Source organism: Ostrea edulis, chromosome 1 (genome assembly GCF_947568905.1).
Source record: "Ostrea edulis chromosome 1, xbOstEdul1.1, whole genome shotgun sequence".
NCBI lineage: Eukaryota > Metazoa > Mollusca > Bivalvia > Ostreida > Ostreidae > Ostrea > Ostrea edulis.
Window position 1 is genome coordinate 80,905,014 of NC_079164.1, and position 22,500 is coordinate 80,927,513.

General features: G+C 34.9%; 2 protein-coding genes and 1 long non-coding RNA gene across 3 annotated transcripts in view; 1 reads left to right on the forward strand and 2 right to left on the reverse strand.

The window, feature by feature from the left end:
• Window positions 1–178, forward strand: part of LOC125679270 (uncharacterized) — a 5,088-nt gene extending 4,910 nt beyond the window's left edge. The window contains exon 2 of the long non-coding RNA XR_007371764.2: window positions 28–178. This is a non-coding gene — a long non-coding RNA (uncharacterized LOC125679270). The remainder of the gene's footprint in view (window positions 1–27) is intronic.
• The window catches only part of LOC130054058 (uncharacterized), a 1,204,346-nt gene that overhangs the window by 832,337 nt on the left and 349,509 nt on the right, over window positions 1–22,500 (reverse strand). The gene's annotated exons all lie outside the window — the stretch shown is intronic.
• Window positions 20,124–22,500, reverse strand: part of LOC125679225 (metaxin-2-like) — a 13,863-nt gene continuing 11,486 nt past the window's right edge. The window contains exon 9 of the mRNA XM_048918277.2: window positions 20,124–20,576. Coding sequence (XP_048774234.1) covers window positions 20,414–20,576 — 163 coding nt within the window. The 3' untranslated portion in view covers window positions 20,124–20,413. The remainder of the gene's footprint in view (window positions 20,577–22,500) is intronic.

A 22,500-nucleotide genomic window follows, 5' to 3' on the forward strand; every position in this document is an offset into this window, starting at 1 on the left:
CTGACCTGATTATTTTCAAACTTTCAGGTACGGTATCTTGCATAAAGGACTTGGCTTGGTTTCCGAAGAATTTCAATGTTATTTGTGAAAGGTCAAGGTGACAACAACGAAGATTCCTAAATTTCTTGTGTTTAAGACTTTGTTTACATTTTTATTTTATTAAACATACGAGAATGGCGCTGTCATATTGTAGTTTTTGAATACTGGATGGGTGTAAATACAAAAAATTACAAAAATACATTGTATGACAACACCTTACATGAACTTCTGGATTTCGGTGGTTTTTCAAGGTTAGATATTAGAGGTCAAGGTTTCTGTATGAAAAATACATAATTTGTCTGTAGAAATGGAGTATTTCTGCTGTATTCTGTGTCTAGTTTGACACTTACAAGGAACTCTGACACAAAGATATAAGTACCCATTTGTTTTCTTATGTTAGATATGAAAAGTCAAGTTCAATGAAAGAGGAAACTCTGAAATCCATTGTGTACAAGACTTAGAGTGTATTTAGTATCTTTTTTTTCGATGGTATTTACAAAGATGCTAACTTACATTTATATCTGGGTTCTTATAATAAGTTATAATGGTTTTCAAGGTTAAATGTAAAGGGTCAAGGTCATTGGACACTTGCAGGAATGCTATTTTGCAACTAAAATTTTAAGAATTTAAAAAGAACTTATATTTTGCTGATTTACAGTAAGAAAACAAGGCCAATATATGTCAGAATGCGAGAGGGTGTCCACATTTGCGAAGCACTGCTCTTTAAAGAAAGTTGCTTTGGGTTTTTTAAATTATTATTTTTAATAATAATTTTTTTTGGCTCAATCTATATCCGAATGAGAATGAAGAACTTACTTTATCATTATAACGGTTATATCTACAACTTTCTTATATGTCATATTTCAAAAACATGTTGATAATCGAAAACGGTTACTCATAGAAAAGATTTTCTTCGATTTTTGAAAAGTTAATGAAAATATATACATTTCCTCCACAATTTCCTTTTTCGCAAATTTGCATCAACGTCATGAACAAGATTCAATAGTTACTGCATTCATATCATTCAAAGAATAATACAACGTACATTGCAAACCTAGCAGATTTCAGTTGAATTTTTCACGTTTCTTCAAGAAAATGCACGGGTGATATATTTTTTCATGGTTTTGGTCACAAAAGAATAATGTAATCTACATTGCAAATCTCACATATTTCATTTGGATTTTTCACGTTTTCGGATACTTGGATATATTCCCAACTACAAATTACCCCCCCCCCCTCCTAATTTTGATATCAATATATTTCATGTAAGTGCTGTTCGAGTAGTAGCATTGCTTTGAAAACTCCCTGAACTTACACATTTATCAGAACTGTATTGCTGGTGTATCCTTCTCATTTGATAATGACGACTATTTTCCTTGTTTCACTCCCATAAGTTACCTAGCACTGATTATATCCGAATATACCTCATAAAATGTACCTCATAAATTCATCCTTAAATGATTAGAGCTTCCCTTCAATTGAAGTTTAGATAGATTTAATTCAATGGCATTCATCTTTTTAATTTGTTCAAAGATAGAAGATATGTACAAGTGGGAACAAAAATCGAATATATATGCATTTGGCGTTTCACAGTTTTAAAATGTCTCATACATTACGGCATTTCCTGATGAGATCCAGAGCCCGAGACTAATAAATAATGATAAAAGTGCGTTGACCCAAAATTACCTTGTTTACACGATGTGATCAGTGGTCGATGTACATGTTTCTGAAATCAATAACCCTAATTGTAACAATATTTAAGATTTTAGTTTCCATTTGATTAAAAGTACGTTGTGCTTAAATTGATGAGTTTGAAATACTTCATGGCGAAAATATGTAAGTTCAAAGAAATCCATGCGTAATCAAATCTAGTCAAGCATGCAACCATATCTATGGAAAAGGTCGAATAACACGACACAATAATGATATGCCACACAAATTAGATCAAGTTCTAGTCAAATCATCATCTAGCATGCCAGGATTTTGATTTACGGCAACCGACTACATAGCTATGATACATGTACATGTGTATGTAGGCGGAAGCTGACCGTGTCTGGCGCTTTTCAAATTACACCATTACAGTACCATCAGTAAAATGAATGATTTTGACAATAGTTTTAGATACTTGTAATCAAATTCAGAATTTTACATCTTTGGGTAGCAGGGGAAAGTCTTTTTAGGTTCCGAAAAATATGGGAAGGGGGTCTACATAAAAGTCATATTATGACAGACGAGTGAAATATCATACTCCCCTTTTATCTCAATACTTGTATTTCATATATACTACAAGTATTACATCTCATTGCATTGTACACATGTATATCTTTAATTCTGATAATACTGTAAAATGAAGTAAATTTTTAGAAGCTATCCATCATACTCTGTCCCTTCGATGATGACTTTGTTTAAATTGCTACAGTTTGTACATATGTATATATTGTGAACACATCATATTGTATACTTGTATGAATACTTATATGTATTTTCTCATTACCTTTGTACTATTGGTAAGGAGAATAAAGAATTAGTATACATTTTTATTTTTTTTTATATATACATATTTTACACTTGTAAGCTGTCTTGGTTACTGAAAGCACAAGATCCATGGTCTGGTACAATAACATATTACCACACAGGCATTGTCCTTAAGTGCCCCCTGTAACCAAGTCAACAAATCATGCTTTCTTAAACTTTTTTTTATTCCTATAGTGCAATTATTTTCATTTATATAATTATTATAACCTACCTGCTGAAGACATGAAACATTCAGAATCCTACATGTAATTATGCTTCCAAACTGTAGTTACTAAACTCTTATACTAATAATGATTACAATTTTCTATGTATTCACCTAACATTATCCACTGTCTCTGAAACTGGCACCGTCCTTAGATGTGTGAAGCAGTTTGGTTATGTATATTATTATATATTTCATTATGTTAACTTAAATTTTGTTTAAAATCAGTATTACATATGTAACACTGTTAAATGTGTGCAGTGCAGCAATGTGAACTCTGACAGTAGTAGTACATCTGTTAAATGTGTGCAGTGCAGCAATGTGAACTCTGACAGTAGTAGTACATCTGTTAAATGTGTGCAGTGCAGCAATGTGAACTCTGACAGTAGTAGTACATCTGTTAAATGTGTGCAGTGCAGCAATGTGAACTCTGACAGTAGTAGTACATCTGTTAAATGTGTGCAGTGCAGCAATGTGAACTCTGACAGTAGTAGTACATCTGTTAAATGTGTGCAGTGCAGCAATGTGAACTCTGACAGTAGTAGTACATCTGTTAAATGTGTGCAGTGCAGCAATGTGAACTCTGACAGTAGTAGTACATCTGTTAAATGTGTGCAGTGCAGCAATGTGAACTCTGACAGTAGTAGTACATCTGTTAAATGTGTGCAGTGCAGCAATGTGAACTCTGACAGTAGTAGTACTGTAAACTCTGACAGTAGTAGTACTGTGAACTCTGACAGTAGTAGTACTGTGAACTCTGACAGTAGTAGTACATCTGAATGATTGTTATCTATTTTGTTAAAGGGACTGGTTCACGATTTTTGAACAAAATATTTTTTTATTTTTGATGTTAGATATTAAAAGTATAACTAATTTAATGTTGACAACAAAATTTTGACCTTCTGAATGCAAGAATAAAAGCTATATTTTAGCCTTAAATATGTGTTATGTAAACAAAGACTCTCGTCTTTTTATGTAAACAAACAATAAAGTGAAACATTAATTTTGTAAAATAAAGCATTTTAATTTTGCATAGTCGCACATTTTGACTTTTAGATGACACATTTTACCCGAAGAATGCTTGAAATGTAAAAGTTATAATAAACTTAGATCGATATCCATTTCTTTTGAAAATTTCGTAAACAATAACATACGGCAATCTTTGTTTACAAAACATATAATGAACCCTCTAAAATGAGCTTCTGTGACAATGTATAACCTTAATTTTTATGTCAAATCTTTTAAACATATTAGACAGTAGATTTTGATCATTAAAAGTGAAAAATAAAATTTTGGGGAAAATCGTGAATCAGTTAAAATGCGCCCCCTTCCCAGCGGCCCCTTAACTGGTGAATAAACATAGTTCTAGCTAATAAATCATAGCCCTAAAAATTAAATATGATGCATACATGCTGGTGCTGGTGCACAAAACATGCTCTGGGGATGTGTCCCCTTTGTTGCATTGATTTTCTCTAATTTAGGCTAAATCCGCACACATCCCAAATCTACGGAAAACGATAGGTGCCAGGGTATAGTGTTAATATTCATCTAACTGGTGGTCGCCACCTCATTTATGTGACGTCCGCCACTTAACTGGCGACCGCCACTTATTATCTGGCGATCGCCACTTATTAACAGGCGGTTGCCCCTTATTATCTAGCGGTCGCAATAGAAATTAACTGGCAGCCACCACTTAATTTATCTGGGAGCCGCCACTTAATTCATGTGGTGGCCACCAGTTATTCAACGCTCTCTCTCTCTCTCTCTCTCTCTCTCTCTCTCTCTCTCAAAATGAAAGGGGTGCAATCCCTGTAATATCCCTCTCCAATACCAAGTAATATGTATGTGATATACAATTAAGAGCATTATTGTTTGTCGATTGTGCTGTTAATTTACAAAGTTATATAAATGTTCCCGATATCAAATGTCGACAGATTCGCGCACGATCAAATCTTCACGTGTACTTGATATACCAGATTAAATAAGTGGCGGCCACAAGTTAATAAGTGGCGACCGCCAGATAAAGTAAGTGTCGGTCGCCAGTTAAACCGGCTTTTGTATAAATCCCATCAAAGTACATGTATAGTGCGAGGGGATTTAACACAGTGCACAATCAAAGAACTCTGTCCTTCTTAAAATTCTACATTTCACCTGGGGCCATCCACTTTCCCTCTCAGTCTTGGTGGGTGACGCGATTCCGTAAGTTGTATATAGATGCCATGTGGTCGGATTTAGTGCTCACGTAGTACGAAATTAGGCTTGTTACCGACTTCTACGGAAATACCATCGACGTAAAGCACGTCTACGTATAAATGGAAATACATCGGATTCAATGGCAGAGGGACTATCCGTCTATACATGCTATAAACTTCGGTGGTGCACATTTACTGCTTCAGGAAACTGTCTGTAGTGGCGCAAAATTGCAAAATAACGTTCCAACCGAATTATTCATAGATCGGCGACAATATGTAGCATATGTGCCAGCGGGCAGTATGTATCGAGAGGGTACGTGCATATCATCGCCGAGGACGATATGTGCCAAACGACAATATGTACCGTATCACAGTGTCAATGGCAGAATTACAAGAGTCTTGAACTTTCATACACAGTTACACTAATCATTATGATAGTTTAACTTTATAATCTCGTAATTATGAGATCTTTTCTTGTAATTACGAGATGATTATTTCTCATAATTACAAGATAATTATCTCGTAATTACGAGAAAGTGGAAGGTGAATTCATTTTTTATATGATACTAATAGGTTTTGTTTTTCGTAGACACTAGATAGTGGTTTGTTAAAATAATGATATTTAAAATTTCCTATTAAACATGTTAAACTGAGTCATCAATACATAAAATGAAAACGAGTCAAACATGTTATCATTTCATGTGACCAATATTTATATATTTTCTCGTAATTAGGAGATAATTTTCTCGTACTTACGAGATCTTTTCTCGTAATTTCGAGATAATTATCCAACAACTGTGGTTGTTTGATCAGCAAAACTCGAGAATTTCATGAAGATTTATAAAATGACACAATTAATCATGTGCAGTGACAATGATAGAATTCGATGTTTTAAAGGCTGCACCCACAGGTAAAACATGTAGCGTTTGATTACAAATAATTATCAAAAGGGATCCTTTAATCGATTCGATGAAATTCATATCAATAATTAAAAAATAATTAAAATGCCGACATCATGAATTCGAATTTTTGATAGCAAATATCTGAATTATTGATATACAAAAATTCCCTTAGAATTCTTGATATCAGACATAGAATTATTGATCAATAGTTCGAGTAAAAATGCTTCTCCTTTTAAAAAAGTTTTTTTTTTTAAAGAAATATAACCCATACAGAAATGGAAGACATGCAGATCGGTGTTGTCAGTCTAATAGTAAATTTTCTGAATACCCATGCTGCAATATTTAGAAGCTTGCTCGCTATGTAACAAATGACAAGCCATTGTTCCATTAACGATGGCAATTTTCGGAGAATTGGTAAAACTACATGTAGCTATTAATTATTGAGAGTAGGATTTTTAGGAGAGATTGAAAGACTGTCGAATTATCGGTTGTTTTTTTTTTTTTTTTTTTTTATCAAAATGGATTAACACAACACTAACTGTAGCCACAGCTTCGCCCTAATGTTACAGTGAGTAGCCCTAATGTTACAGTGAGTAGCCCTAATGTTACAGTGAGTAGTCCTAATGTTACAGTGAATAGCCCTAATGTTACAGTGAGTAGTCCTAATGTTACAGTGAGTAATCTTAATGTTACAGTGAGTAGTCCTAATGTTACAGTGAGTAATCTTAATGTTACAGTGAGTAATCCTAATGTTACAGTGAGTAATCCTAATGTTACAGTGAGTAGTCCTAATGTTACAGTGAGTAATCCTAATGTTACAGTGAGTAGTCCTAATGTTACAGTGAGTAATCCTAATGTTACAGTGAGTAATCCTAATGTTACAATGAGTAGTCCTAATGTTACAGTTAGTAGCCCTAATGTTACAGTGAGTAGTCCTAATGTTACAGTGAGTAATCCTAATGTTACAGTGAGGAATCCTAATGTTACAGTTAGTAGCCCTAATGTTACAGTGAGTAGTCCTAATGTTACAGTGAGTAATCCTAACGTTACAGTGAGAAGTCCTAACGTTACAGTGAGTAGCCCTAACATTACAGTGAGTAGTCCTAACGTTACAGTGAATAGTCCTAATGTTACAGTGAGTAGTCCTAACGTTACAGTGAGAAGTCCTAACGTTACAGTGAGTAGCCCTAATGTTACAGTGAGTAGTCCTAATGTTACAGTGAGTAGTCCTAATGTTACAGTGAGTAGTCCTAACGTTACAGTGAGTAGTCCTAATGTTACAGTGAGTAGTCCTAATGTTACAGTGAGTAGTCCTAATGTTACAGTGAGTAATCCTAATGTTACAGTGAGTAGTCCTAATGTTACAGTGAGTAGTCCTAATGTTACAGTGAGTAATCCTAATGTTACAGTGAGTAATCCTAATGTTACAGTGAGTAATCCTAATGCTACAGTGAGTAATCCTAATGTTACAGTGAGTAGTCCTAATGTTACAGTGAGTAATCCTAATGTTACAGTGAGTAGTCCTAATGTTACAGTGAGTAGCCCTAATGTTACAGTGAGTAGTCCTAATGTTACAGTGAGTAATCCTAATGTTACAGTGAGTAGTCCTAATGTTACAGTGAGTAGCCCTAATGTTACAGTGAGTAGCCCTAATGTTACAGTGAGTAGCCCTAATGTTACAGTGAGTAGTCCTAATGTTACAGTGAGTAATCCTAATGTTACAGTGAGTAGTCCTAATGTTACAGTGAGTAGTCCTAATGTTACAGTGAGTAATCCTAATGTTACAGTGAGTAATCCTAATGTTACAGTGAGTAGTCCTAATGTTACAGTGAGTAGCCCTAATGTTACAGTGGGTAGTCCTAATGTTACAGTGAGTAGTCCTAATGTTACAGTGGGTAGCCCTAATGTTACAGTGAGTAGTCCTAATGTTACAGTGAGTAGTCCTAATGTTACAGTGAGTAGCCCTAATGTTACAGTGAGGAATCCTAATGTTACAGTGAGGAATCCTAATGTTACAGTGAGTAATCCTAATGTTACAGTGAGTAGCCCTAATGTTACAGTGAGTAATCCTAATGTTACAGTGAGTAATCCTAATGTTACAGTGAGTAATCCTAATGTTACAGTGAGTAGTCCTAATGTTACAGTGAGTAGTCCTAATGTTACAGTGAGTATCCCTAATGTTACAATGAGTAGTCCTAATGTTACAGTGAGTGGCCCTAACGTTACAATGAGTAGCCCTAATGTTACAGTGAGTCCATGAAATACTTGCATGAACAATGTATATATGTATGCATTTATGTAAATTTTATGCAATGCTTGTTCCGTAATATTGGAGCTTCAGGTAAGCTGACATGGGGAAAAGGGTTATATTTGAAACCACCATTGATCTTTGAACAGCTGCGATCAATAAATTCAATTTCTATTATTGATGCATAATTCTCACCAACTACATCACGATTGTTTTAAAATACTTGGACATCGAAATTTTATAATACAAAATACCTGCATGTAAATAATAAATCATTTGGATTCCCAATATGCTGGCTTATCAATTCATATATACATGACAGGTATTTTTAAAATTAGGCTATGTTTCGAAAACCAAGTGCATTTGTAACCTTAGGACTACATTGTATAATTTAATTACAAAAATAACATCCTGGTAATTAATTCTCAGACACACAGCTAGTCTGGAATTAAAGTGCAAGCCCAGTGGTCTGAGGGCCGCCAAAATATTCAGGACAGGCTCCTACAGGGAGGTCCAGGGGCAAAACATAAACCCTAAAATGTTGTTCTAAATAGCGGTTTTATCAAATGATTTTAGTCAAACTTTAAGTTACACATCATTCAAAGTTTTATATACAACATTTCTTCTATAATAAAATTTTATACTTATATTCAAGAATTTATCTGATTCAGACCTTCAGATGTTACAATGTTTAGGCAATCCGAGAAAAGTTGCAATTTTCCTTCACTTCTGAGTTCAACCAATCTCGCGTTCAGTATAATTCTTCACTTCTGAGTTTAACCAATGTCACGTTCAGTATAATTCTTCTATTCTGAGTTTAACCAATGTCGCGTTCAATATAATTCTAACCAATGTCGCGTTCAGTATAATTCTTCACTTCTGAGTTTAACCAAGTTTAACTGAGTTCAGTATAATTCATAGACACGTCTTGCCAAAAATATTTTGATATTGCAACACATTTATGATAGTAGTTAACACACTAGAATTGACTGGATCGGACTACTATGTTTACCTGATCAAGAGATAGGGCTCACAGCGGTGTGACCGGTCCACAGGTAATGCTTACTCCTCCAACGCACCTGATCCCACCTCTGGTGTGTCCAGGGATCTGTGTTTGCCCAACTGTCTTTTTTGTATTGTTTATAGGAGTTATGAGATTGATCACTGTTCGTTATCTTCACCTTTCAATCATTATCACCATATGAAAAGTACAATTAGGAACTTTCAGGTCAGCGCAATTACCCCCATAGGACAATGAGACTCCTTTTATAGTTATATGGGTTAGTCTGCATTGTAATAAATCTCTTGAGCGTATATTGTACCGTTTGTTGAATTTCACTGTCTGACGGGCGTATATTGTACCGTTTGTGGTACTCATTTTAACCATCATAATAATCCTTTGTGATGTAAAATTAGAAACTTTCAGTTGAGATACTTTGCCCTTTAAGGTCTATGTTCTGTTTTTGTATGACTACGTTGTTCTCCATCCTTTTATCTCCTTTGTTTCATTCGATCACCCCATATTCAATCATTATAGAGGTCTGAAATGTGGCCCCACCCTCCGGAGTCTCCAGGTGGTACCCCTACAAACCCAAACTGAGGGCAGAAAATTATAATCCCCTCTTGCCTGTATACTCCTTTCGCGGACTCTTCAAAGATTAAGTAGTTATTTACCTTCATTGTCATCTTAGTTTAGGTAAAATTGAGAACCATCAGGTGAGCTCATTTGCCCCTAATGGCCTATGTGACCACTCTCTAGGGTTCTATATGGTCGACTACATTGTTCTTTATCTCACTAGTTTATCAGTTTTGTTTCATTCGACCCCCCCCCTTTCATTCAATCAATAGAGAGGTCTGGAAAGTGACCCCACCCTCGGGAGGCACCAGGTTATACTCCTGCAGCCCCAAACTGAGGACATTATTTTCATTACTACTGAGTGAATTTTACCGCAGCCAAAAGACCTTGGTTTATGGTAATTGCAGATTTGCTGGTCTGATGTTAATTTAACACAGAGTTGTGACCTAGAGTCAAAGCAAGATAAGACGGTAGATTCACAGAGTGACAAATCCCTATATATCACATAAATCTTGTTCGCAGGGGCTATTACTATGCAATTAATTTGTTTGATTGATGTTCAAGAGGAAAAAGGATTTTGAAAAGATTATTTTTCACTATGTGACCCCACCTTTAACATATTTAAAGAATAAAACCATTTTCTGAGACAGATGTTTTGGAGTATAAAGGAGACGATATTTTAAATGTTTAATAAAATGTTTTTTCATCATAAGAATCATATAACCAAACTCTGGGACTTCATTTTCACAATATCAGTAGAGACCCCTAGTTATGAGCACAGGGGCTCGGTTGTCAGATATTGAAATTTTGTATTATTTGTTCTTGAATAATATATAAATAAAATCCACCACCAAAACCCGCTCTTTTCGTCGTTTAAAAAAAGGTATATCATATGTACATTAAAAATGATATACCTTTTTTTTAAACGACGAAAAGAGCGGGGTTTGGTGGTGGATTTTATTTACATATTATTCAAGAACAAATAATACAAAATTTCAATATCTGACAACCGAGCCCCTGTAGTTTTTCCAACATAGATCTCGCCTGAAACCGGTAGGCAGACAGTAGAAATTGTTCAAAATAAGCCGTGAATCGAGGGCCCCCTAAAAATCCAAGATGGCGAGTGTCGTCCCTTTACTTTTTTAAATGTACATATGATATACCTTTTTTTTAAACGACGAAAAGAGCGGGTTTTGGTGGTGGATTTTATTTATATATTATTCAAGAACAAATAATACAAAATTTCAATATCTGACAACCGAGCCCCTGTGGTTATGAGGGGAACATCAGATTGAAGAAGAATTTTAGAGATATGATTTTCAACTTTTTAAACTATGTAAAGCTCCACTCTAAGTCAAAGTCCTTGACCCAGGGGTCAATAATTTTGATAGAAACACTCTTTCTCATCATTACTAGAAGAATAAGTCACAACATTCTACTTTTATTTCCCTTGCCCCGATAACGCGAATTGTTCGACATTCTTAATAATGCACGTCGACTTACAATAACTGATTGTAATACGTCTTCTGAGTGTAATCAGCGCCTAAAAATTTAGGTGACACACCCTCTGAATTGACTAAATGTACAAGTAATTATGCAGCGTTTTACTTTATTTCTTATTTTATTTATTTATCATTATCTTACTTTAAGAAAGAGAGGTGTCGATACTGCACAGTGCCATCAACTCCAGTTATTCACCAAGTTCTGTTCATTCAGAGAGAGAGAGAGAGAGAGAGAGAGAGAGAGAGAGAGAGAGAGAGAGTGTGTGTTACCTTATCTTGATTTATAAAATTCCAATCTCCTTTCAGTAGTCTTGGTTTTTCAAATATATTTTTGATATATGCACAATAATTGATAATTTATCACATGCGTTTTTTATTTAGCTATTACCGAAAATTTGTGTTAAGCATATTACCACGTTAAATTACGCGGGTTTTCTTTTTCATCAAACAAAATTTGTAAAACTTTTGTTGGTAAGTTTAGGAGTTTCTCCCAAAGACCTTTGCTTATGGAGCGACAAATTAACATAAACGCAAATAATTGAATACCGGGTATATCATTAATCATTGAGTGCGATAATTCAATTCATATCGAATGAACGCTCTCATCAATTGAATTTTCACGCGCAATAATTGATTTAATGCGCTGATCAATTGTAGTATTGTGGATGATAATTGAATTGATTCGCGCATCAATATTGAATTATGATGCGCTGCTTCAAATCAATTACTGCTCTTACCAATCAAATTGATGTGCATATCAATTAAATTATTTCTTTCATCAATTAAATTGATGCGCGCCTCAATGTGGAGCTCGGTATAAATCATTTGGTGATCTCTTTAATTCAATTGAAGATATAGATCTTTAATTATTTACAATGATTTTGTGTATGGAATTAATGCGTGCATCAATTCTGTTAAAGAGAGCAATAATTCAATAAAAGAGATCGTTAATTCAGTTGTGGATACATTGAATTGAAGATATGTATATTGAGGATATATCTTATCAAATAATTGCTCTCTCTCTCTCTCTCTCTCTCTCTCTCTCTCTCTCTAAAAACTATTGCGCGCATCAATTTAATAATGATTTTAATAACTGAAATAACGCGTGCTATAATTCAATTGAAGAGGGCAATAATTGAATTACTGCGTGCATTAATTGAATTATTGCTCTCTTCAGCTGAATTATAGCGTATATCAATTCAATTGTCGATATCGTTTGAAGAGAGCAACGGTTCAATCATAGCCAGCATCAATTCAGCAGAATAATTAAAACTATCAACAATTTATTTAATGTGCGCAAAATTTAGATTTGAAGATATGATTATAATTTTTGAAGACATCTTTAACTGAATTGTAGCGCGCTCGAAATGTTCATCGATGAATAACAGCTAGGAGATGCCCACCCCTGGTGTATCCAGAGGTTCGTGTTTGCCTAATCCGAGATTCCTCTGACTCTTACCCCCGCTTTTATATTTGACATGTGCGGACATGTCAAATATAAAAGCGGGGGTAAGAGTCAGAGGAATCTCGGATTAGTGTTTGCCCAACTCTCTATTTTGTATTGCCTATAGGCGTTATAAGATTGATCAATATTCGTTATCTTCACTTTTCATGAATAGATGATATCTTCAAATAATAAACTCGCATGATAACTAAGAAATTCCATATTCGCAACCCCCCCCCCCCCAAAAAAACCCCCTTTCTTATCAGCTCTTTATTCATACAATAGACCAGTTATGAAAACATCTGTTATAAAATGCACGGATTCTTCCCTCTCCGTGGTACATGTATCTTTATACATTGCATTGTACACATCCTATTTGAGATTTTCTCTCACTCACACATGGGTACACCTCTAGCTGTATACAGTTCATGTTTCAGAGGGGTTATTCTATATGTACATGCAGGTATTTGGAGTGAACATCACGAACAACTTTACTTTTGATAGATGCTAATATTTCTATTTGAAATCCCAAGAATTTGTATTTCGATCCTACAATGTTTAGACTTTTTGGAGGATGAAGGTATTAATTGTGAGAAAATGTGGACTAACATGACCAATAATTAAGGTAACTCTATAACCTCATGTGACGGTATAGGTTTTTTTCGCAAAATGTTTTTATCAATTTTGTGCATGATAAAAATTACTCCTATATGTACAAGTATGAGACTCGGTTAACGTCCCTGCGCTCCGGAATATTACTTTGGTAATAAAACAGAAATGATAGAAATAAGATGAAAATAAAATGTAATGGAAAAAAACCCAACAAAAAAAAAAAACAAAAACAAAAAAACCGGTCTAGCCTGCTGGTTACATGCTGCTAGGATATTTGGTTCCGCAGGTCGTGAGTTCAACCCCGGGTAGGGGCGGAAGTGGGTATCCAAATAAAGTGAACTTTTCTGTGCTCTCTCTCTCTCTCTCTCTATATATATATATATTCATGTATATAAGAATAAATATGAAAAAATTCAGATGAATATTTCACATTTATTCCAAAGGTTTTCTGTCTACGACTCTTCACTGAAGAGCGGTAGAGCGATATACAGTGTGTGTGTATATATATAAAGCAGAAAAATATGACTCAAATCACTATAATTCATATTGATACCCTAGCAAGTGAAAATTACAGGTACAAAGAAGGCAAAGTCGCATGTGGAGAAGTTGTATAGGCTAATTCTTGGTGAGGATGCAGGAGGGAATATACGGGTTTATTATCAAAAAACAAAGTTACAGCTACATGGTACTCTTATTGTCTGTAGATTCTTTCGATTCCTTGTCAATTTTAGCAAAGTTTCTTTGACTCTCTTGAAGAAAACTTGGCAAAATTAGAACCCTATGTAGGCACACTTTTGGACTGTTAATTTTGTGTCGGTAATAAATATTTTAAACCTTAAAGATGAATTATTACAAATCGAGAATTACATTTTCAATTGCTAAATAGCTCAATTAATAGGTAATACAAACTGATCTGTCAAGTTATCATCTAGTTTATGAAGTTACCCTCTTGTTCAAAGCCAGGAAGTGTGAAAAACTAAGGTCTATAAAAGTACTAAAATACAGAAATAGAAAAATATATTATGCAAAATTAAACAAAAGGTCCATGGGCACACATTCACCTGGGAACATTTACACAATTGGAACACAAAATATACAACAAATCAAATTTTTGAAAAGTAGGTCAAACGTTAAGTTCATTAGTGCCATTGGAAATTATGGCCAATGAATGTGTCATTCATAAGTAGGTCAAATGTCCTCATCAAGGTTGACATGGTCCAATGTTTTTGAGCCATTGGTCCTGAGTTTTTGGGACTGAAGACAGGAAGTTAGAACACAAATATCCCAATTTTAAATGAATCAGTCCTATATTTTGGCATTAAAAGAAGAAATATATATTCCTTAAATTCTGTTGTCTTGCTGAACAGCTTAACTAGTGGATGAACATGTCGACTGCCAGTCCTTGTGGGTTAGCGACTTTCTTGTGCATTCACCCACACTTTGTATATTACATTGAATAAATGTGAATGCTCTGATTTTCAAAAGTCATTATAAGTACATGAAGATCATTGTCACATGGTCAAATGATTTTGTGCTGTCTTGCCAAATAGAATACATATAAGTATTAAACCTATATTTCAATTTTCAAGAGACTCAAAACATATACTGGTTTACATGATTATTTTCAAAGTGGACCAAAGGTCAATACCAAGGTTACAATGTCAATAGTAGTAATATGCAAAAAGAAAGGTTATGTCACAAGGAACGCATATGTGAAATTAATATGAAGGCTGTACCTCCTATAATGTAGAAGATATAGATAATGATAATGTTTCTCAAAATTATGTCAACTCTATTCAAGTTTGAAGTGACCTCAAGGCCAGACCCTTAACCAGGGGGTGATGCCTGGTCCAAATCTAAATATGCATCATAATGCAAGTTTGGTAAATTCTATATCATATTGTGTTGCTAATATGCAAGTTTGGTGAAAATATGAAATAGCAAATTTTGCCCAAACAAGACATATGTCACCCATGTAGCAATATTGAAAAGGATCAACTATAAATTAGAATGTTTTACGATCATAAAAAAACAAGGTACCAAGTTTGACACCTGTTAAGTAAAGGATTTACATGACATTGAGTGGACGTTATATTCTTATGTCCATAACAGTTGGACCGTGTGACCTTTAGGGGGTACCATTGTGCCAGGTTTGAAGTGTGCCCTACAAAGGGTTTTCAAAATACATGTATTGAGTAGACATTTCCTAATGTGCAAATTTTTTTTAACTCTGACTGCAAAATCAATAACAATTGCATTCTTAGGGCTTACATATATACCAAGTCTGTCCATCTATCAAACAAAGGTTAGCAAGATATTTTAAATTTTAAAAGTACACAATACTTCTTTATGTCCAGAGTTGTTTGACCTTAACCTTAAAATCAATAGGAGTCTTCTACTCCTTAGGAGGTACCAGTGTGCCAAGTTTGATGTCTATCAATCATAGAGTTCTCAAAATATTAAGCAGACAATATTTTCTAATGTCCAGAGTATTCTGACCACTGACCTTATGACCTCAAAATCTGCAGGGGTCATCTACTTTTTAGGTGCAACCAATATACTATATGCTGTTTGTCAAGCAAAGGTTTTCCAAGACAGCACACTATTATCTGATGTCCGGAGTAGTTTGATCCTGACCTTTGACCTCAAAATCAGTATGGGTCATTTACTCCTTTGGGAGTACCAGTACTAAGTTTAATGTCTATCACAGAAAGGGTTCTTAAGATATGGAGTAGACAACACATGGTCTACCGACTGAAAGAAGATTCAATCCAGTACGTACCCTTTTTTCCAAAGTGGAGTATAACAAGAGGCCCATGGGCCACATCGCTCACCTGAGTCACCTTGACTCATATTTAAAGATTTTTCCTATATATTCGCATGTAAAACTTTGATCCCTATTGTGGCCCCAACCTATTCCTGGGGCCATGATTTTTTCAAAATTGAATCTGGACTATGTCAGGAAGCTTTCATGTGAAAGTAAACTTTTCTGGCCCAGTGGTTTTTCAGAAGAAATTTTTTAATGATTTTCCCTATATATTTGTATGTAAAAGTTTGATCCCCTATTGTCACCTCATCTTACCCCTAGGGGCCATAATTTTAATAAACTTGAATCTGCACTATGTCTGGAAGCTTTCATGTAAATTTCCACTTTCCTGGCCCAGAAGTTTTTGAGAAGATTTTTAAAGATTTTCCCTATAAATTTGTATGTAAAACTTTGATCCCCTATTGTGGCCCCATCCTATCCTCGGGGGCCATGATTTTAACAAACTTCAATCTGCACTATGTCAGGAAGCTTTCATATAAATTTCCACTTTCTTGGCCCAGTAGTTTTTGAGAAGATGATTTTTAAAGATTTTCCCTATATATTTCTATGTAAAACTTTGATCCCCCCTTGTGGCCCCATCCTGCCCCCGGGGGCCATGATTTTTACAAATTTGAATCTGGACTACATGTATGTTAGGAAGCTTTCATTCAAATTTCCACATTCCTGGCCTAGTAGTTTTTGAGAAGATTTTTAAAGATTTTCCCCATTATATTTGAATGCAAAACTTTAATTCCCCCTTGTGGCCCCGTCCTACCCCCAGGGGCCATGACTTTAACAAACTCAAATCTGCACTAAGTCAGGAAGCTTTCATGTAAATCTCAGCTTTTCTGGCTCAGTGGTTCTTGTGAAGAAGATTTTTCCTATATATTTGTATGTAAAACCTTGATCCCTATTGTGGCCCCATCCTACCTCCGGGGGCCATGATTTTAACAAATTTCACTCTGGACTATGTCAGGAAGCTTTCATGTAAATCTCAGCTTTTCTGACTCTGTGGTTCTTGAGAAGAAGATTTTTCGTATACATTTGTATGTAAAACTTTGATCCCCTATTGTGGCCCCATCCAACCCTCGGGTGTCATGATTTTAACAAACTTGAATCTGCACTATATCTGGAAGCTTTCATGTAAATTTCAGCTTTTCTGGCCCAGTGGTTCTTGAAAAGATGATTTTTAAATGACCCCACCCTATTTTTGTGATTATCTCCCCTTTGAAAGGGACATGGCCCTTCATTTGAACAAACGTGAAAGCCCTTCACCCAATGATGCTTTTGGCCACGTTTGGTTGTAATTGGCCCTGTGGTTCTGTAGAAGAAGTCGAAAATGTAAAATGTTTACAGACAGATGGACAGACGACGCACAACAGGTGATCAGAATCACTTGAGCTTTCAGCTCAGGTGAGCTAAAATTGTAGTATTTATGAAATTTGTGATACTGTCAGGAATAGATTTTCTCAGAAATATTAAGTCTTTACTTATTCATTTTTATACTTTGGAAGCACTGTATCAATCATAAAAATTATTTCAAATTTGAACATCTATATTCATAGTTCAGATAAAATAAAGAAATTTCCCGAAACATAAGAGCACGCCTTGTTTCCTGATATAGTACATGACATTGTGAATATAGTATATTGAGTAACAAGATAAGAGAAGGTTCCAGATATGTGGTTTTTTGACAAATGATGATGATTATACATTACAAGTAATAGCATGCATTTGTACTTCAAACAATGGATATTATTCTCTGAAATCATCCAAGAAATTCTAGACAACTATCATACTTGTGCAACTCCATGAAGTATTGAAAACCAAATATGCTAATCTGCATACCAACTTGTATACCAAACTGAGTTATACAGAAAGCAATCGAAAATCCTAATGGACTTTTGTAATTTGCTGTGAAAGATTTCCGTGATTAAGTTATTGAAATTTGCTGTAACCATGTTTTGCTGCATCAACCAATGAGATACATATGTATATCTATGCACTTTATAAATGCTTTCTTCTGATAATTTGAAAAATACTGCCTCCTAATTCGGGAGGTTTTTTTTTTGTGTTGGTGTTTGCTTTTTAATTTCTAATTGAATTGAGTATGTAAAAGTTGGATTACTTTTTTTTTAACATATTCAAGAATAGAATACCTAAGACAATAAAGTGCTGCCCCCTCACCCATTCAAAATGGTCCCTCTCAATCCAATGATTCACAAAACACCCTAGCTGGAGCAAGAGATACAATTTGGTACATACAAAAATTATTGTTTTGATAAGCAAGATTTCTTATTTTGTTTTGTTTGTTGTTCTATTGTTTTGTGACAAGGTGGATTTCTAACATACAAAAAAAAGGACGTCACAAGTACACTATATCAATCATTTCTTTAATGCGTCACTTTTTCAGAATACATGCATGCATTTTTTGTGAGACAAACCAACAAGACAGAAGATGATGATGAATGGATCAGGGCAATTGAAATGAAATGACTGAATAATTATCATGTTCGGATAATTCAAGGCTAAATAACACTGCCAGGCATAAATCTTTTAAAAATTCATTACATTTTGTCATTAAAAAAAACCCCAAACATTCAAATGGCTCAGTCATAGTAAGATGAAATAGATAGTCAAATAAAACAATGCCAAAAAAAAATCTTGGAATCTGATACAGCATTTTTACACGTAGAATTGAAAATGTTGAGAATGATGTTGAAACTTGAAACTTTTCTCATAAATCTATTTGTCCTCTGTTTCATTACAAGAATTGAACAAAGGTATAAAGTATCTCTCCCATCCATTATTTATTGGATCAGAGCAATTGAAATGAAATGACTGAATAATTATTACGTTCTTGCACAATTTCCAGATAATTCAAGGCTAAATAACACTGGGAGGTATAAATCTTTAAAAATTCATTACATTTTGTCATTAAAACCCCCAAAATATTTAAATGGTTCAGTCATAGTAAGAGGAAGTAGAATAGTTATAATAGATAAAATGATGCCAAAAAAATCTTGGAATCTGATACAGCATTTGTATGTAAATCAGTCTATTAGAACTATTAGTGTATATCTGAGCCTTTAAACTGAATTGAAAATGTTGAGAATGATGTTGAAATTTTTCTCATAAATCTATTTGTCCTCTGTTTCATTACAAGAATTGAACAAAGGTATAAAGTTTCTCTCCCATCCAGTATTTATTGGATCAGAGCAATTGAAATGAAATGACTGAATAATTATTACGTTCTTGCACAATTTCCAGATAATTCAAGGCTAAATGACACTGCCAGACATAAATCTTTTAAAAATTCATTGCATTGTCATTAAAAACAACCAAAATACTCAAATGGTTCAGTCATGGTATGATGAAATAGATAGTCGTGTATTCCAACTTATTTCAAGTTCAAGTCTACACCCAGTAGGGGTGAAATGATACAGTACCTTCTCGATTCGATTTTCGATACTTTAGTCTCAATTTGATGATTTTCGATTCGATACAATAGCATGTATCAAATTCTTTATAATGCTAAGATTTTCTTATGTTTTGTTGTATTTATTGCTCGCTGCAAATAAATTCTACATAATGTAAAAACGTTTAACATAGAGCAACACTCTTATCACTTGTCCTAAAGCTGAAATGTCGCCATACCCAGGATTTATACATTGGAGGTGCATTTTTCAACTCGACTGCGTCCATTTTGATAAAGCAAAGTTTACTCGTATGTTAATTGGGCAATTTTCAATTCCATTGGCTAATCAGAAACCGTGTTATCAAGAGCAATGTGTGCTATGATTTTAGAACCGTATCGAACCAAAACAGACCCCGAATAAATCGAACATTGAATCGAGACCACTACATCGCGATTCGGCCGCATCGTTTCACCCCTAACACCCAGTATTCAAATCTTGGCATCTGATACAGCATTTGTATGTAAATCCGACTATTAGAACTATTAGTGTATATCTGAGCCTTTAAACATGTAGAATTGAAAATGTTGAGAATGATGTTGAAATGCACAAATTTTTCCGTTTCATTACAAAAATTAAACAAGGTATAATGTATTTCTCTCATTGAGTATTTATTTATAGTATATACATACATGTAATAGTGCAAATCATGGTAAGCTCTTAAAATATTATCAATGTTATATTTGACACAATCCTACTCTTGTGGAACTAGATAACTAATTCACCAGAGATTTATGAACACCACACAAGACTGAACAGTACATTCTTTCACCATATCTTTCAAATACAGACATTTTAAGAAAAAAGAATTAAGATCCATTTCGGTCTTTTTGTAGATGAAACATTTATTATGACAATAACTAAATATAATCACTGAGATCAATCATCCTCCTTTTCTTTGAAATATTTTTCTTCAATTCTCTGACAAAATTCTGTGAGATTAACAAACTCCTTAATGTCCCCTGCGATGTCAACGCCCGGCAGCTGAATGGTCAGTAAGGAGAACAGGTGTCCGAAAACTAGAGCGTCTAAATCTGTAGGGCTGCAATAGACAAAAGGAAAATAACTCCTGCACATGGGCCAGAAAGACTGAATCTCTGATATAAAAGTTCTACTTTAATAGTTGCAATTTGTATTGATGGCTTAATACTCTTGATTTTTTTTAAAAATTTTGCTTATAATATAAAGTTGAAATTAGTAACTTCAATAGCTCAAATACCATTGATATGTTGAAGTAAGTATGAAATCGGAATTACATTTTGTTTATGTATTCTAACCTCAATTTCTCAATTTTTTTTCTTGGTCCCATCGAGTTTGAGATAACAAGGTTTGACTGTATTTCAGAGGACTGATAAAATATATTTGTTAAAAGTGGTTTACATCATAACCGAAAACAGAGATTTTGTTTTTACAGTTTACGTTGGATCTGATAAAGGACCTTTGCATGCATGCAAAGTTTGGATTTCAATATACCGACATGAATAGTTATAGAAACAGATTTTATCTAGACATGAAAAATTTGGTAATAGCAAATTGCTTAGTACATATTTGTTTTTGTTCAGCACAGCCCTGCAGTGTAGCTAGCTTCTCTCCCACTGACTACATGCGATACGATAAAATATCAGTGTGGGTTTCATTTGAAAGTCATCGGCTATTGGTTTGTTGTTTTTTTTTTTAGATTTATTTGTTTATAATTGTTATGGGTAAAATACCCCAAATGTCAGGTCCCAATGGAATACCATCAGAAACACTAAAGGCAGACATCCAGACTTCAACCGAGATGCTAAACCCACCCACTCCTATGCAAGATCTGAGAGCAGGAGGGAGTTCTGGAAGACTGGAAGAAAGGACACCTTGTGAAGCTGCCAAAGAAAGGAGATCTGTCATCCTGCAACAACTGGAGGGGAATTATGCTGCTAATTGTTCCAGGGAAAGTTTTGACAAGGATCATCCTTGAGAGGCTGAAGATCACCCTTGACCAAACACTTTTGGCATGAACAAGCAGGCTTCCTTCAAGACCAATCATACACAGACCACATTGTAACACTACGGATCATAATCGAGCAGTCCCTAGAGTGACAAACCCCTCTCTACACCATCTTTGTCGACTTCTAAATGGCCTTTGACAGTGTCGACAGAAATGTCATCTGGAGAATGGTGTATTACTACAGTTTTCCACCTAAGTTCGTCACCATCATCCAACAACTGTATGTGTTACGTCATCCATGAGGGGAAGCTGACAGAACCCTTCATTGTACAGACTGGTGTCTGCTCTCACCAATGATCTTCCTTGTGGTGATTGACTGCAACAGCATGTAGGACAGGTATCCAGTGGGCCTTCACAAACTAGACTTCACAGACGATGTCGGCCTTCTCTCCCACAAACAGCAAAATGCACAAGAGAAGCTGTGTCAGGTTGCTGAAGAAGCAGGAAAGACTGGGCTCCAAATCAACATCAGGATGACAGAGGTCATGAGAGTGAACAACAAACAGCAGGCTCCAGTGCGACTCCACCAAGAAGACATAAAGGAAGTTGACAAGTTCATCTGCCTGGGCAGTGTCGATATAGTAAGTAAAGATGGAGACAGATAAATCCATTAATATGCTGAATCAACAAAGCAAGACATGCCTTCAACAACTTGCTCTCTCACTCCACGACAAGATCCTGATACTCAACACAAAGGTGTAGTCTGTCCTACTTTATGGTTCAGAAAATTGGTGAGTTACAAAGAACAGATGTCTCAGTGACTTCTTACAATTAGTATGGTAGAGAAGGAAAACTTGATTTTCCCCTGATTGACCGTTGGTTGACCCTGCAAAGGGACGTAACTCATGGTGAAATGTTAATACGCATCCATTGTTTGTTTAATACTGAGCAGAATTCACACATCAGAATAAACCTTTTTATAGCGCTGTCAAAATAGGCTGTTAAGTCCATACCTAAGTAATGTAATATCCAATGTAAT